The sequence below is a fragment of the Colobus angolensis genome, unplaced genomic scaffold (genome assembly GCF_000951035.1).
Source record: "Colobus angolensis palliatus isolate OR3802 unplaced genomic scaffold, Cang.pa_1.0 Scaffold102, whole genome shotgun sequence".
Taxonomy (NCBI): domain Eukaryota; kingdom Metazoa; phylum Chordata; class Mammalia; order Primates; family Cercopithecidae; genus Colobus; species Colobus angolensis.
Window position 1 is genome coordinate 170,848 of NW_012111142.1, and position 15,786 is coordinate 186,633.

Sequence of the window (15,786 nt, forward strand, 5' to 3'; positions counted from 1 at the left end):
GAAAGAAAAAGGAAGGAAGGAAGGAAGGAAGGAAGGAAGGAAGGAAGAGAGAAAGAAAAAGAAAGAAAAAGAAAGAGGCATGAAGGGGAGGGGAGGGGAGAGATGAAGGATGTGTGACACGGGTGGCTTTTAAGGGAGAAGGAGTAGCTCATGCAAGGAGATTGTGTGTGTCTGTGTGCACATGAGCACATGCATATCCCTGGTTGGAGCATATGGTTTTGGGTCAATGAAGAACGGTAAAAGATGAAGTTAGAGAAGCAGATAAAGGCTAGATCATCAAAAGCCTCACAAGATATTTTATGATTTGTATAGGCAAGAAATACCCCACTCCTCTGACCCATATAAGCCTTTCTCCTGCTCTAAGGTCCAGCTGTCACTGGTGTCTCCCTTTACTAATCTCCCTTGGCAGGTATTGTAAATATTATTTGTACTTATCTTTAGACTGTCCTGGGTTCTCTCGCCAACTAGGCTTAGGTGTCTCGAGAACACAAACCAAGTATTTATTTTATATCTATAGTGTTTAACAATTCTTTGCACATTCATGCTTTTAAAAAACATGATTATCTATGTCAGGCACTGTTCTAGGTACCAAAAAAAAATGCTCCCTCCTCTTCTAGGGCAAGTAAGAGCAGCCCAGGGTAGAGGTTTAATATGTAATCTCTGATTCCTTTGGTAAACCATTAAGTCCGGTCACAAAATTTTTAGTTACACTGATGGATGCCTTTCATTAAAAACATCTTCATAGAGAGTGCCTTTTATAGATATTATACAAACTGACATATTTATATGTATAAATGCTTCTATGATGATATTATATCTTTATTTACTTTCAGAGGGAAATGCTCCAGATTATCACAGATCTTTCAAGGTCAAATAAAATTTCTATGAAATATTGCATAGGATGTTCCACAGTCCCTAAATTATGAAAATAATGGCACTGACTTAACCTCCAAACAAGAAAAATAATTCAAAAGATTTGCCTTACATTAAGAACAAAATATCTATCCACATTTTTGTTTGATGTTAATTCACTTGTTCTGAATTAGCTAATAGATGGAGTAAGAGTTGGAAGGTTATTTTATTACAGAAGATTTTAAAGAGATGCATTTAAAATCTTCATTATAGAATGGCAATTTAGATCAAACCACTTCAGAATGGCATTATCAGTGCTTTATCAAAGAGTGGTCCCCACAGCAACATCAGGAACAGCCCTCAGGAAGCTGTTAGAAATGCAGATTCTTATGCCTCCCTTGTCCTTCTGAATCAGAAGTCTGTGTTTAACAAGCCCTCCAAGTGATTCTGATGCATACCAAAATTTGAGACTGTTCTCAGAACACGCTGAAAAAGAGGTCCTTAAAACTCTCCCATATCTTATTGAATATTAGGGCAGGAAGGAGCCTTACAAAGCATGTATACCAATTTTCTTGTGTGTTTTACAGATCTGGAAACTGAGGCCCAGAGAGTACCAATGGTAACTGGAATTTGGAACAAAGTGTGTGTTCCAGCATCAAAGCTGAGATCCTAGATACACAGCATTGTCAACCAGCTATTGTTTTTCATACTTGATATCAAGTTTCACTTTTAAAGGATCCATGCATAGAAAGTCTATTCTATGTATTAATAGACCCAAATGAAGTTGCAGAACCAATCATATGTAAAGGCTAAGCCAAAAATATTTAGAGATGTTCTTGAGAGGAGGGAAAAAATGCCTTTTTGCAGTGAGTAAGTCAGAATTCAGTGGCCAGAAATATCAGGCTCAATATCAGATTCAATCTAAGCCAATTCTCAGTTCCTTAACCAGGCTGAAACTAGGAATGTTTACCTGCCTAGTTCAAAAAACTTCTTAAAATATATTAATAGAAAGACGTTCCCATTAATATTTGTTGGTACTGTTCTATCCACACTGCCTCATCTTGATACCAAGTAGCAATAAAGAAGAGTCAAAGGCATAAGTAGTGTAACAGCATGAAGGCAGCCAACTGCACTAGCGGCAGTTCAATCTCCAGCTTAAGCCTCATGAACAACGTGCCATGGAACAACCAGGCATCAACAGACTTGAGACCCCAGCTTCGATGGTATTTCATTGACAGATACACTTTCCTGTAAGTATCCTCACCCAAGGAAAATTTTTAGGCTATCTCATAGCAGTCTAATAAATATTTTGTGGACAGAAGTGTCCAGAGTGTATGGTTTTTCAGCTTCAGATGCCTAAGGGCATATGCTTTAAGGGTATCTCTGAGGACGAAAAACACTATCACATCTTCAACAGTATGATCTCAGGGCTAAAAATCCTTACCCGGCTGTGAAACTTGGCAGTTCGATAAGACTTAGGTGACAGATTGTATACTGTGTAGTGGTCAAGATGTCTGGAATCCAAAAAGCTTCGAATGTCATCAACCTGATTCCTGAATCCTATGTCAACATTGTCCAGAGGAAAGGACATCACTAGGAGAGAGATCACACAGAAAGAAAACAGGTTACATGTTTAGGTCTGCTGTAATGATGGGCAGCAACTGGAAGCTGAGCCAAAGCACTGTTAATAAACATGAGAAACTTACCAATAATTCTGGAGGTAACATAAGTGAAGTCTAAATCTCCCTTTGTGTAGCTAAAAGCAAGACAAAAATGGGCACTCATTAAAATGATCCAAATATGCCAAGATTTCTCTCTCTCAATCACTTGCGCATATGAACTGGGACACTGCTGTCTAGGGCGCATGTTTTGACTCCCCTCCAGCCCTTCTCTCTAACAAGGAAGAATCACTGAGAAAAGACAGCCCATGACCTCAGGGTTATAAATAAGCCACTCCAACTGGTGCATTCTGATGCCCTTGTAGATGCCACTTCATGATCTGAATCAATCTCAGAATAGAAAATTCTGCTTATTTATCAACACCAATTGTTCTAGCCTCTTTGCCTACATGGAAATGTCTTCCATAATTGTAAGTGGCTAAGGGGTAGGGGAAGAAGTGGTTGAGAAAAAATAAATGACACCATTTTTCTGCCTACCAGACCCTGGTTGAGAATTAGAGGTAAGAGTAGTTTTATCTTTTAACAAAGATTAAAACTGTGATTAATACACTGGACTTGACATTTGAATTTCTGATTTAGAACTGCATATTATAACTCAAAGTGACCCTAGAATTTTCTAATACTTAATAATAAAAAATAAGTCCTATGACCTGCTTATAAGAATTTTCATACACTGGAAGCATAGAAACTTCTCTCACTGAACAAATGTTAAAGGGCTAGTAGGATACAAAAACAAAGTTCTGATTTGATTACAATCCATAGGTAACACTTACTCAGATTGTATGTATATTTTAATCTCATTTAATCCCTAAACAACCCAAAGACACAAATCCTGTCAGGGTATTTTTAAAAAGCTCAGAAAAAGCTCAGAGAGGTTCATTAATTTGCCTGAGGGCTCTTAGTTAACAAGGGCAGATATTGCATTAGAACCCAAGATGTTTGATTCTAAAGACAGGGAGGGCAACTGTTATGCTCTAATGTGGCAATGAACTGAGTCCTCCCAGCCTGTGATTATAGCTTCTAAAGGACTTAACTTTATGTCTTCAATGACATTTCTCAGTTGATCAGATCCTATAAAATTACATCCCAAAATTGACACTCTTTGAGCCAGACAAGCAGACGGCAGGTAACCAGATCCTTTGAGAGCATGGGGATCCACTAAATTAACCGGGAAGAATGTGCGTACCTGGTCACAGATTGTATCACTCTAGAAGATGTGTCTTTGAGGGTGTCTTTCAAGTTGTCCTTTAGGTTACTAAAGAGCCTCCCTGCTCCTCCTTTTACCATGTCAAAGAGACCTCCCCCATAGCTGGGCTCCATGTCTGGAGATGAGGCACCTGCCAAACACAAAACAAAACAAAACAAAAAATGGTGATGGCAGAGAATCCATGGAAAACCAATCCCTCTTCATTCTTAAAACATACACAGACTGTCTTTAAGAGTCTGGGACAGATATTCCTGGAAACTGTGTCCTGCTCTCAGAACTTATAGACTCTGAGTTATAGCATTGCTACTGGTTCTCAGGGGAGACCTAGGTCAGTCCTTCACTGAGTCCCAGGAACAGAAACCTCCAATATTGCTGCCACTGGCCATGTGTGACAATTGAGCACCTGAAATATGGCTAGTCTCAACTGAAATGTGCAGTAAATATAAAACACACAACATATTTCAAAGACTTGGTGCAAAAAAAAAAAGAATATAAAGTATCTCAATATTTTTATACTGATTACATGTTGAAATAATAATTTAGATATATTGAATTAAATAAATTATACCTTTAAAATCAATTTCACCTGCTCCTTTTTACCTGCTTAGTGTGGATACTGGAAATTTTTAAACTACATATGTGGCCTTTATTGTACTACATTTGGACAGTGCTGCTCCAGAGAGACTGCTGAGGAAAGCAGTAGTCAACTTCAGTGAGTTGAGGGCACTCCTCTGCCCTTTGATGAAGCTGACAATATTAGAAACCCCATTCCATGACTGTCCCTTAAAGCACTGGTTCACTTCTATCATGAAAAACGCCTTCTGAAGGGGCTTTAGTACAGCTTTTAGGCCTTAGGATGCATGGTGGCCATTAGTGCTATCTGTCAAATATTTCAGGTTCTCTTCCCTTATAGCTTCTTAAAATTGTGCTTTTTGGCCCCTTGTGCTTAGCTCCAGTTCAGGGTATCTCAATCTCAGCACTAATGACATTTTAGGCCAAATACTTCTTTGTTGTCTGTCTGTTGAGGGGGCTGTCCCTGTGCACTGGAGGGTGTTGAATAGCATTCTTGGCCTCTATTCACTAGATGCCAGTAGCACCTGCCCCAACCCCCACTCCACTTCTGAGTTGTGACAATAAAAAATGTCTCCAGAGACTGGCAAATATCCCCTAGTGGGGGCAAAATTATCCCTGGTTGAAAACCACTGCTCCAGCCTATGATGTGTGAGGGGAAGTGCTGTGTATCACAGTGTATGTTGTGCATCACTTCCAGGGTACATTTAACTGTTAATGTGATATTCTCCGTAGTTTCTCTCTCTCTCTCTCTATTTCTCTCTCCTCTCTCTCTCTCTCTCTCTCTCTCTCTCTCTCTCTCTGTATCTCTGTATCTCTCTCCCTTTGCCATAGCAACCGGCAAGGTTGGAGACTGTGGCTGCTGGACTTCTGGGTCCCAGAGACAGGAGCTATGTGGCAGATGACCTTTGATGACCCAGGTGACCTTTGATGAATATTTGGCATGAGTAAGTAATATGGTTTGGTTCTGTGTCACCACTCAAATCTCATCTCAAGTTGTAATCTCCAAGTGTCAGGGGAGGGACCCGGTGGGAAGTGATTGGATCATGGAGGCGGATTTTCCCCATGCTGTTCTCGTGACAGTGAGAGATCTGATGGTTTTAAAATGTGGCACTTCCCCCTTTGCTCACTTTCTCTCTCCTGCCATCATGTAAGATGTGACTTGCTTCCTCTTTACCCTCTGTCATGGTTGTAAGTTTCCTGAGGCCTCTCCAGTCATGCGGAATTGTGAGTCAATTAAACTTCTTTTCTTTATAAATTACTGAGTCTCAAGTAGTTCTTTAAAGCAGCGTGAAAACAGATGAATACAGTAAGAAACACCTGTTTGTTAATAGAGGCCACCGATCTTTTGGGAATGTTCATAACCAAAGCACAACCTAACCTATGCAAGATACAGGAAGGAAGCAGGAATCTGTCGAGGAGGTGGCTAATGTGAACAGTGGCCAGGTAGGGCTTTAAGGCCTAGCAGTCAAGAGCATGAGTCATTCTCACCTGGGTTCCTGCCCAGCTTTGCTACGCCTAGCTGTGTGACTCTGGAAGTCAGTCTTTATAAGTCTCTTTCTTTCCATCTGTAAAATAGGGATAAAAATTGTGCCTACCCCATAGGGAAAGATTAAATAAGTGCATATAAAGCTGTTGGCATGGTACCTAATAAATCTAGGGGTCAAGAGAACGTAACTAAACTCTATTATGCCACATCCTGAAATTCCTGTATTGGTGGTATTTTTAATCTTTGTTCACTTTCCAACTATATGATGACGAAAGACAAGAATGGCATCTATTCTTCTTTTTAAATTGCAATATATAAGATTTTCAAAATAAATATCAATAAAAATACTCATGTAATAGGCACTATAATTGCTAACATATATAAAACTTACTATCTGGTAGGTATTTTTCTAAGCATTTTATCTATATTCACTCATTTAATCTTCATAGCATCCCTATGAAACAGATAATATTATTATTCATATGTTATAGATCAGAAAACTGAGGCACAGAGGTTAGGAAACTTGTCTAAGGGCATGTAAGCTAGTGAATATTTACTAGCAGAGTTGAGATTGAGCCCCAGGCAACCCTTCCAATCACATCTCTCTTTCTTCTCCTAATATCAGCCTGAATTTTATATTTATCATTCCAATTAATTTCTTCAAACTTGTATTACATATGTTTGTATCCACAAAAAATATATTAATATTATTTTCCAAGATTTCAAGCTGTACATAAATGGTTTTCTATTTGAATAATTTTACAACTTTATTGTTTTCACTTACTTTTGTTTAAAATTCATCTATGCTGGTACCAAATGCAGCTTTAGTTCAATTGATGTGTGTATCAATTACCCCACTGATGGACACGTAGGCTATTTGTTAGAATAAGCAACACAGTGAAGAACACATCACTTTGATAACATATACAAGACTCTCTCTAGATTATACCTACAAGCAGAATTTGCCAGTAAATAAGGTATGTGCATGTTCATATATCTAGATATTGCCAAATCATTCTCCAAAGCAGTCACAGCAGTTTAAATTCCTACAACTAGTACATATATGTTCCTTCACTCTATATTCTCCTTAACACTCAGTATTGTCAGACTTCTACATTTTTACCACTTTGTCAAGTATAAATAAGTATCTTACTTTGGTCCTATTTTGGTAATTTCCCTGATTACTAGTGAGGTGAAGTATCTTTTATTGTGTTTACTAGCCAGGTGACTGTTCTTTCAATCGTATTTGAGGTACCTACTACACTCCTACATGCCATTTAAGTGTTCATACATATATATATAAATACATGTTGACTGTCATGTTCTTGCATCCTGATCTTAAGAGCTATAGATACCTAACAGATGTCTAAGTCACCATTAGACATCTATTAGAAAATGAGGCTCTGTTAGAAATTGCAAAGAACATTGAGTACTGGTAAACAAAAAAATGAATGGACGTATGAACAAACATTAATCATTTCTACCACTAACTGAGCTCTCCAGTGCAACAGGAACTGTGCTCAGACCTTTATGATAGTACAGTTTCATATAGCAGGAGAGTGGAAGTGGTTATTATCCCCAGTTTACAGATGAAGCAATAGAAACTCAAAGAAGGAAAGTAACTCACCAAAGAGTCCAGTTAACAAGTGGAAGAGTCAGCAATTCAAACCCAGATCTGTGCAATTCCAAAGCCTTGCTAATCTACCATTTCACACTATTCTACAGCTCCACTCAGCTCAGGATTCCAACAACTATAATCAAGATGAGCCTTACCTGCCTATACACAACTGCCTCTCTCCTATTCCCTGCTCTCCTCCACCTCCCACCCACACACCTTTCATCTGGCTGCTTTCAGCAGCAGATGTCCCCACAATAAGCACCCTCATAAATCACTGCATGCCAGGCAAACCAAGTCAATCTCATTACGCAGGCAGCCGAGCCTCTGTCTCCCCTACTGCTTCACAGCCCTGAATAAAAGGCCAGGAACAGGTCTAATGGGCAGCTCCACAGACTAGGGCTAGTGTTACAAATCTGAGAACGCTCTCTTGTGTCCTGTTTCATACGAAATAGAGCACATTATTTCCCTGTAAACACACCCCCCCATGTAAAAATCTGTATCGTGTTTTTGTTTTAAATATAGTGAGGACAGAGCAGCATAAAATGTTTATAATTCTCCCATTTCCGTCCCTGTAACATTTTCATGTGCTCAGTCTGAACACCCCTTTGATATGTAACTGTTTAAGAGATGACACCATATAGATTGGATGTCTCTTCAGCTCTCAATTTTATGCTGGAACAGAACTACAAGGCATAATAAATATCCTTGATTATCTAAAAATCAGACTCTCACCATCCCTCAGGCTGCATGCCCTGCTCATTACAGCTTTGGAATGCTGCAGAAATCAGAACAACTTGCCAGAGTCCATCTGTAACCTTCATATATTCAAACTGTATGTTGAACTGGCCAGGACACACAAAAAAGAAGAGGGGCATTATTTGACGTTGTTCTACTGGTTCTTTTAGGTAGATATTCTGGCTTTCCCTGATGAGCCACGTAAGTGCCAAAAGTGCAGATTCTGCAAATATTTTAGCCTAAGCTAGTTGAAAGAAAGGGCAGAGAGGTTTCAAGATATGGCACAAGGAAGAATAAAATGGTGCAATGAGAAAGAAATGCAGAAGAAAAACAATGACGACGGCAGATCAAGGGGTAACAAACTGGATCCCATGGGCCGGATCCAGTCCATGGCCTGTTTTTGTACAGTCTGTGAAATAACAATGGCTTTTACATTTTTAAATGATTGAAAAAAAGTCAAAAGAGGAATGATGCTTCATAACGTGAAACTGATAAGAGGGTCAAATTTCAATGTCCAGAAGTAAAGTACTTGTGTTTACATCTTGCCTATGGCTGCTTTCATGCTACAATGCAGTTAAATAGTTGTGACACAGATCTTATGGCCCACAAAGTCCAAAGCATATACTCTCTGGCCCTTTAGAGAAAAAGTTTTCCAACCCTTGCATCAGATGGTTAACACCACTTGTGTTCTTAGGAATGCAGAGCTTGCTACCTCCAACACCTTTCTAAATGCTTTGGCTAAAATGGCACCCAGTGGAAAGAACACTCTGTGCTCACTAAGGTTCCCTTACAGGGTGTAAGGGAGTGGAGGTTAGGACATTAGAGTTGAGAGAGCACGTGAGTGTCATCCAAAGAGAAAGGTCCAGGTCTGCCTCTAAGTCTCCAGGTAGATTCTTGCTTCATGATGTCTTGTGGTGTGAAAATCTAAGCCCACCAAAGACAAACATCAGAGAATTGCACTTTTACCTCTGAGTCACTTTACCGGTATAAGAAACACGTTTTCCTTGGGATTCCTAATGTTTGGGAAACTAGAAGCAGTATCCTATTCCTTCCAAATTGTAGGAACCTGACCAATTCTTGCTCTCAAGAGTGATACAAAATTTGTTTCCTGGGAGAGAATTTCTGTCTCCCACTAGATTGCTAGTTAGCTGTTATCATTTATTTGTATCGAGCTTCATTCCAAAAGAGATTTGAGATGATTCAATAGTTATTTAGAAATTATATAAAGAGGGTAAGCACAAATGCTAGGGTTAGTCTTAACTGCCTTAATGTAACTAAAAATATAAAAAAGTAAGCGTGGCTGTTTTTCATAGACATTTTATTGATTTCTTAGCCATGGACAAAACACTGTGAGAAGTGGTATGGAAGGAGGAGTGTCCATAATGCATAGTGATCATCCCCTCATATGCTTATTCAGTATATGCCTGTGGCACCCTGGGCTGTGGATAATTTCATCTGGTCCCCTAGGAAGAAATGTTCCCCCACAAATTACTGTTGTCAAAAGAAGGACGATATGCAGGCACTTACCAAAAAGAGACGTTCATCAAGATACTGTTTACCATGGCAAGGGGCTATAAGTGATGTATTTTTTTCAATAGTAAGGGAATTGGTTAAATATCTCTAATAATGCCATATGGTTAGCTACTAAAATCACTTTGTAGAAGAGTACAGATGGGCATGGCAAAGGCTAAATGAAAAATAAGCCGGCTACAACACATAATCCACAGTATAATCTTACTTCTGTAGAAGAAAACTATCTGAGTTTAGGGAAAGAATTCAGAGGATACAATAAACAGAAAATAATAACAACTCAAACCTACTGAATGCCTACCATGTACTAGGCCACTGATCTAAATTCTTTATATGTAGTAACACATTTAATCTTCACAACTACCCTATGAAGTCAATACCATTACTATCTTCATCTTATACACAAGAAAATTGAAGCAAAGACACATCAGTGATTCACCCCAGGTCCTACAGTTAGTAAGCTAGGATTTGTACCCATACAGGCTATTCTAGAGTCCAGGCTTTTATCCACTACATTTTCAAAACAGTTATAGTAATTATATTTAATTACATCTGGGAGAATGATGAGTGATTTTTGTTTGTATGATTATATTTTCTAAATTTTCTGCAAGATACATTCATTAGCATTTTTTTTTTTTTTTTTTTGAGACCAAGTCTCACTCTATCGCCCAGGCCAGCATGTAGTGGCACAATCTCAGCTCATTGCAACCTCTGCCTCCCAGGTTCAAGTGATTCTCCTGTGTCGGCCTCCTGAAAAGCTGGGATTACAGGTGCCTGCCACCATGCCCAGCTAATTTCTGTATTTTTAGTAGAGATGGGGCTTTGCCATATTGGCCAGGCTGGTCTCAAACTCCTGACCTCAAGTGACCCACCGGCCTCGGCCTCCCAATGTGCTGGAATTACAGGCATGAGCCACCATGCCCTGCCACATTCATTAGTTTTACAATTAAAAACATGTTATATAAAACAAAGAGCCAAGTGCTATGCTATTCAAGTTTTATATGTCCTTCTTCAACAGCTGTAGAGACCTCCCTCCTCTTGCATGATTCATCACAGTTTAGAGTCACACAAGTTTCTCAGTTGGCCTGGGAGAGAGAGGCAGGCAAAGGCTGCCAACAGCCTTCCAAGAGCCTGTGTGCCCCCCTCACTCCAAGCAGGCTAGGGGTTTGCTAGGAAGGAACATCCTTCTACACTTGACTCATTCTAAGACTTCAGACCCGGCTTCCTCACAGTGGTAACTGTCTCAGCTCCAGCCTCAATACTCAAGATGATCTAACATGCTGAGGACAGGGAGGAGATGGGCAGCAACTTGGCACCAACTGCAGTTCTTGCTCTCAAGAACTCAACCAACGCTTGGCACCAACTGCAGTTCTTGGGACATCAGCCTTCTTCAGTGAGTCCTCTGGGACTCCACAAAGACGCTTCCACAGGACATTACTTTTCCTCTTTCCAGAACGTTTTCATCATCCATTTCTAGTAAAGTGAGTTAGTATCCCATAGTGTTCAGGATCAGCCTTTTGGAGAGATGACTGATAAAGTGAACTTGGCATTAGAATGTCATATTCGTATTCCCATTCACCAGTGGGCATTTTTCTCAGTGGTTAAGAGTTACAATGTTAAAAATGTCTTGTCCTGGCTTCTATAAAATTGACAACTGTGGGACATAAATCCCTGAAACTAAAGTGACTCTGTAGAGATGCCCCATTAGCCCCTGCTCTAGGGAAAGCCCATTCCTTCACAGTGCTTGGCAAAGGGCAAGGAAGGAACTAGTGTCATTATCACAAAGGGCTTCGTCATCCTTCTTTATAACAGATTTTTCAGCTCTTGGCTCCCAGCAGTTAGAGAAATGGATCATATGGGCATAACAAGCAGATATATCATGGAAAAAGTCACTGCCTTGGCTTCTAAGGTGGCTTACGTCTCATTGCCCATTCATCTCTCCAGGGAAGCTTTGAGGAAACGTAATGGACTCTGAGAAAAGAGGTCTCAGACTTGAGACTTGGTTTTTCTGCTTAAAAGCTGTGTGACCTTGAGCATGTCATTCTATTCCTGTAGGCTTCCTTCCCCCCACCAACTCCCCACCCTATAAACCGGAACTAATTAAGAACAAAAACTTTTCTACATGCCTCATGTCATCAACAGGATCAAATAAGACCATGCATGACATTGTGATTTTTATGTAATGAGATCTTCTAAAATGACCAGAAATTTTTACTTTTTAAAATTTATTTTATTTATTTATTTATTTATTTATTTATTTATTTATTTATTTATTTATTTATTTATTTTGAGATGGAGTCTCGCTCTGTCGCCCAGGCTGGAGTGCGGTCGCCAGATCTCAGCTCACTGCAAGCTCCGCCTCCCGGGTTTACGCCATTCTCCTGCCTCAGCCTCCCGAGTAGCTGGGACTACAGGCGCCTGCCACTATACCCGGCTAGTTTTTTGTATTTTTTTAGTAGAGACGGGGTTTCACCGTGTTAGCCAGGATGGTCTCGATCTCCTGACCTCGTGATCCGCCCGTCTCGGCCTCCCACAGTGCTGGGATTACAGGCTTGAGCCACCGCGCCCGGCCTATTTTATTTATTTTTGAGACAGAGTATCATTCTGTTGTCTAGGCTGCAGTGCAGTGATGCAGTCTCGGCTCACTGCAACCTCCACCTCCTGGGCTCAAGTGAGTCTCCCACCTCAGCCTCCCGAGTAGCTGGGATTACAGGTGCACGCCACCACACCCAGCTAATTTTTGTATATTTTTTGTAGAGACAGGGTTTCACCATGTTCCCCAGGCTGGTCTCAAACTCCTAACCTCAGGTGATTGGCTGGCCTTAGCCTCCCAAAGTGCTGGGATTACAGTCATGAGCCACCATGCCTGGCAGAGTCTTTATTTTAATTCTTAGAAATTCAGCACTTATGGTAAATGATTCCAAGGAATGCCTCCCACAAATGGCTGGGAATCCAACTAGAAATTAAAAATTCAGAGAAAAAAAGATAACATTTAGCAAAATAATAAATCAACACTCCCTATGCCAAACAAGAGGTTAGGCATTACACAAGGCAACCCATGTTAAAATATAGGCTTTATGTCAGCTTTAGTTCAGCCACAACTGATTTGAATCCCACTTCTGCTATTAGCTGGATGTATAATCTAGAGAAGTCTTGATTTCCTTATCTATAGAATAGAAATATTAATAGAATGGCATATAGAAGATAAAGTCACAAAAAATGCTGCCTCTAGCAAAGTCACACAGGCTTGGCCAAAAAAAAAAAGGCCATGTTATTCCATTTCAGGGTTAACAAAGCCAGACTGGAGATGTGTCTAGCAAGATTCCCTAGAGTAAGACTCTCCTATTGGTGCATCCACGCTATGGTCCATGGAAACTCTTCACTTTTGATAGTAGAGAAGAACAAATGTTTAACAGAAAGGTGAACCTCTTTATCACTCTGAAGCTTCTGCTTCTCATCTTGACGTGACCTGGTGCCTGGTGGGAGGACTTATTATGAGTTATTTGCAGGACTAATATTCAGGTTCACTCAGATTCAGTGGTACTGGTTTTTGAAATATTGCAATACTTCTGTACTAGGTGGCACGTGGTACAAGCTACAGCTGTGGCCCTGGACACAGCTGCTCAACAGACCAAGAGGGCAGAAGAAGCAGGGGCATGTGTAGCATCCATGGAAGGCTCCAGGGGAGATAAGCACTGGCAGGCAGAGGCCACAGAGCAGGTGGTGCCAATGAGTCAGGCTTTCTGGATTCAGGCCACATAGGAAGCACAGGCATCCAAGAGGATCACAGCTCTTACAAGTCAATAGCACACCCAGCACTCTTTGTACTGCAATAAAGTGCCAGGGCCCTTGGGATAAATTTTTTTTTTCTTTTGAGACAGGGTACGGCTCTGTTACCCAGGCTGGAGTACAGTGGCCCAATCTTGGCTCACTGCAACCTCCGCCTCCCAGGCTGGAGTGCAGTGGCCCAGTCTTGGCTCACTGTAACCTCCGCCTCCCAGGTTCAAGCGATTCTCCCAACTCCACCTCCTGAGTAGCTGGGACTACAAGGGTGCACCCATGTCTGGCTAATTTTTGTATTTTCTGCAGCAATGGGGTTTCACTATGTTCTCAAACTCCTGAGCTCAAGTGATCTGCCTGCCTTGGCCTCCCAAAGTGCTGGGATTACATGTGTCAGCCACTACGCCCAACCAGAATAATCAATTTAATGGGGAAGTTGCTGGAAGGTTTGGCTGGCATGCCTCATGTCAAACCATGGCCCAGAAATGGAGATAATTCAGCTAGTAACAATAATACTGCTCAGAATGTCCAAAAATCAATTAAAAATTTGGAAATTAAACTGGTAATTTGTGCTATAAACAGTGATAATATACATGTGCATGTGTGTATTTATTTACGGAATAAAAGGTTATATTTTACATGGATATATATTGATTTCTATATTATGCTAGTGTGCCAGTTATTAAAGCTTTTGTCATCACTACAGACACCATGAAATCTGTATGTGCACTATTTCCACACTCACTTTTCAGGACCTTAATGGGAGAAGTACTAGACTATGATGGTTCAGCTCTTTCCCAAGCTATGGGAGAATCACAAACTCAGGGTCTCAAAGAATATAAACACAGGAGAATGAATTAAGTGATTTCCTAAGTCCCCTCCACTTCTAAAATTCTTTAACACTACCATCCTCATACAAAGGCCATCTACTAAACAGGTACTCTAGGCTAGACACTCAACTAAGCAGTTTCCATAAACAGCTAAACTGGACCCTTGCACTAAGCACAGTGGCAGGTGGGAGTCCCACTGAGGAAACTGAGGTTTTGGTGAAGTTTAGTAACAGTCACAACAGAATGAGATGAAGCTGGGTTTGGCTGGACCAAGAGCCTCTGCTCTTATTCACCTCCCCATCCTGCCTCTTTCAAGAGGTACTTTTTGTCTCTCATGCCTCCATTCTCCCACCTCATTCTGTCCCTCCATCCTAGGACTCAGAGCAGTCAGCTTGCATTATAATTACTTGTGAATGAGTCTACCTCCCCTCAACTCAATTACCTGCTATTGAGTCTTCAACAGCAAGAAGCATGTTTCATGCCTCTTCACAGCCCCCTAAGTACAATACATGGCACACAGTAAGCACTCAATAAAAGTATGTGAAACTGAGCTGCTATGGAATGCAATAATCAAAGAGAAGATGGCAGAGATGGCAAGGAAGACCAAACAGATCAACTTTGGCAGTGACCTAGTCTTTGCTTAACTGTAGGTAGCAAATATGACCAGACGCTTTCACTGTTTCACTGTCTCCTCAAGCTTTTCACAATGTCTGATTGCAACACTGCACCCACTGAGAAAGCCTGTCTAAAAGATGGAGATTTCATGAAATACAACATGAGCTTTATTGTAAAGAAGGCTAATATTTGATGGGAAATGTTTATCTTCAAAGAGATAAGAGGAGCTAATTAAGAAACCAATACTAGCTCCTCTTTCCCAAAAGGATCAACAACATGAAAAAAGATTGATAAGAGTAGAAAAAATGAGAAATACAAAGTAATGACTACATTAAAACCAAAATGGACTCTGCGTATAATAAAGATAGGGCACAGTGTTCATAACCAGGCTGTTGGTGCTAGGGGAATTCTAGCCAAATGGATGTAACACATTTTGTTCCTTCAAGGATCAAGGAAATCAGGCTACAGATGCCAATCCAAATTCTAGTCAATAAACTCTCATATAAAACTTTACATGATATTGCTAGTAATTTGATTCAACAGACAAAGTAAGTACTTATGATGTGCCAGAGAAAAGGGGTCTAAATAAGGAATCTTTGCTCTTCAACACATGGACCAAATAAAAGGTTCAGCATTATGAAATAATAATAACCAAATCTGTTCAATGAGATCAGAATCCCCAATAGAAACCTGAAGAAATAGAAAGGGTTCTGCGCACCACATGGAACCTCAATTCCAGAAAGCGAGAGGCCATCAATTGTTTTTTTCCTCCCTTCTCTAATCAAAAGATCAGGGCTTAAATTGCGTAAAATGGACTATGACATTTCCCTCTTAATTACCACCCTGGAACAGAGAAAATGTCCTTGCCATTATCTGACCTT

The 15,786-nt window shown here is 40.4% G+C and overlaps 1 protein-coding gene across 4 annotated transcripts in view; it reads right to left on the reverse strand.

The window, feature by feature from the left end:
• DNAJC6 (DnaJ (Hsp40) homolog, subfamily C, member 6) overlaps positions 1 to 15,786 on the reverse strand; it is a 167,446-nt gene that overhangs the window by 53,207 nt on the left and 98,453 nt on the right. For all 4 annotated transcript variants that reach the window (XM_011940716.1, XM_011940724.1, XM_011940731.1 and 1 more), the window contains 3 exons: positions 3,718 to 3,868; positions 2,559 to 2,608; positions 2,297 to 2,445 (listed from right to left, as the gene is read on the reverse strand). In XM_011940716.1, the coding sequence (XP_011796106.1) occupies positions 2,297 to 2,445; positions 2,559 to 2,608; positions 3,718 to 3,868 (350 nt within the window). The remainder of the gene's footprint in view (positions 1 to 2,296; positions 2,446 to 2,558; positions 2,609 to 3,717; positions 3,869 to 15,786) is intronic.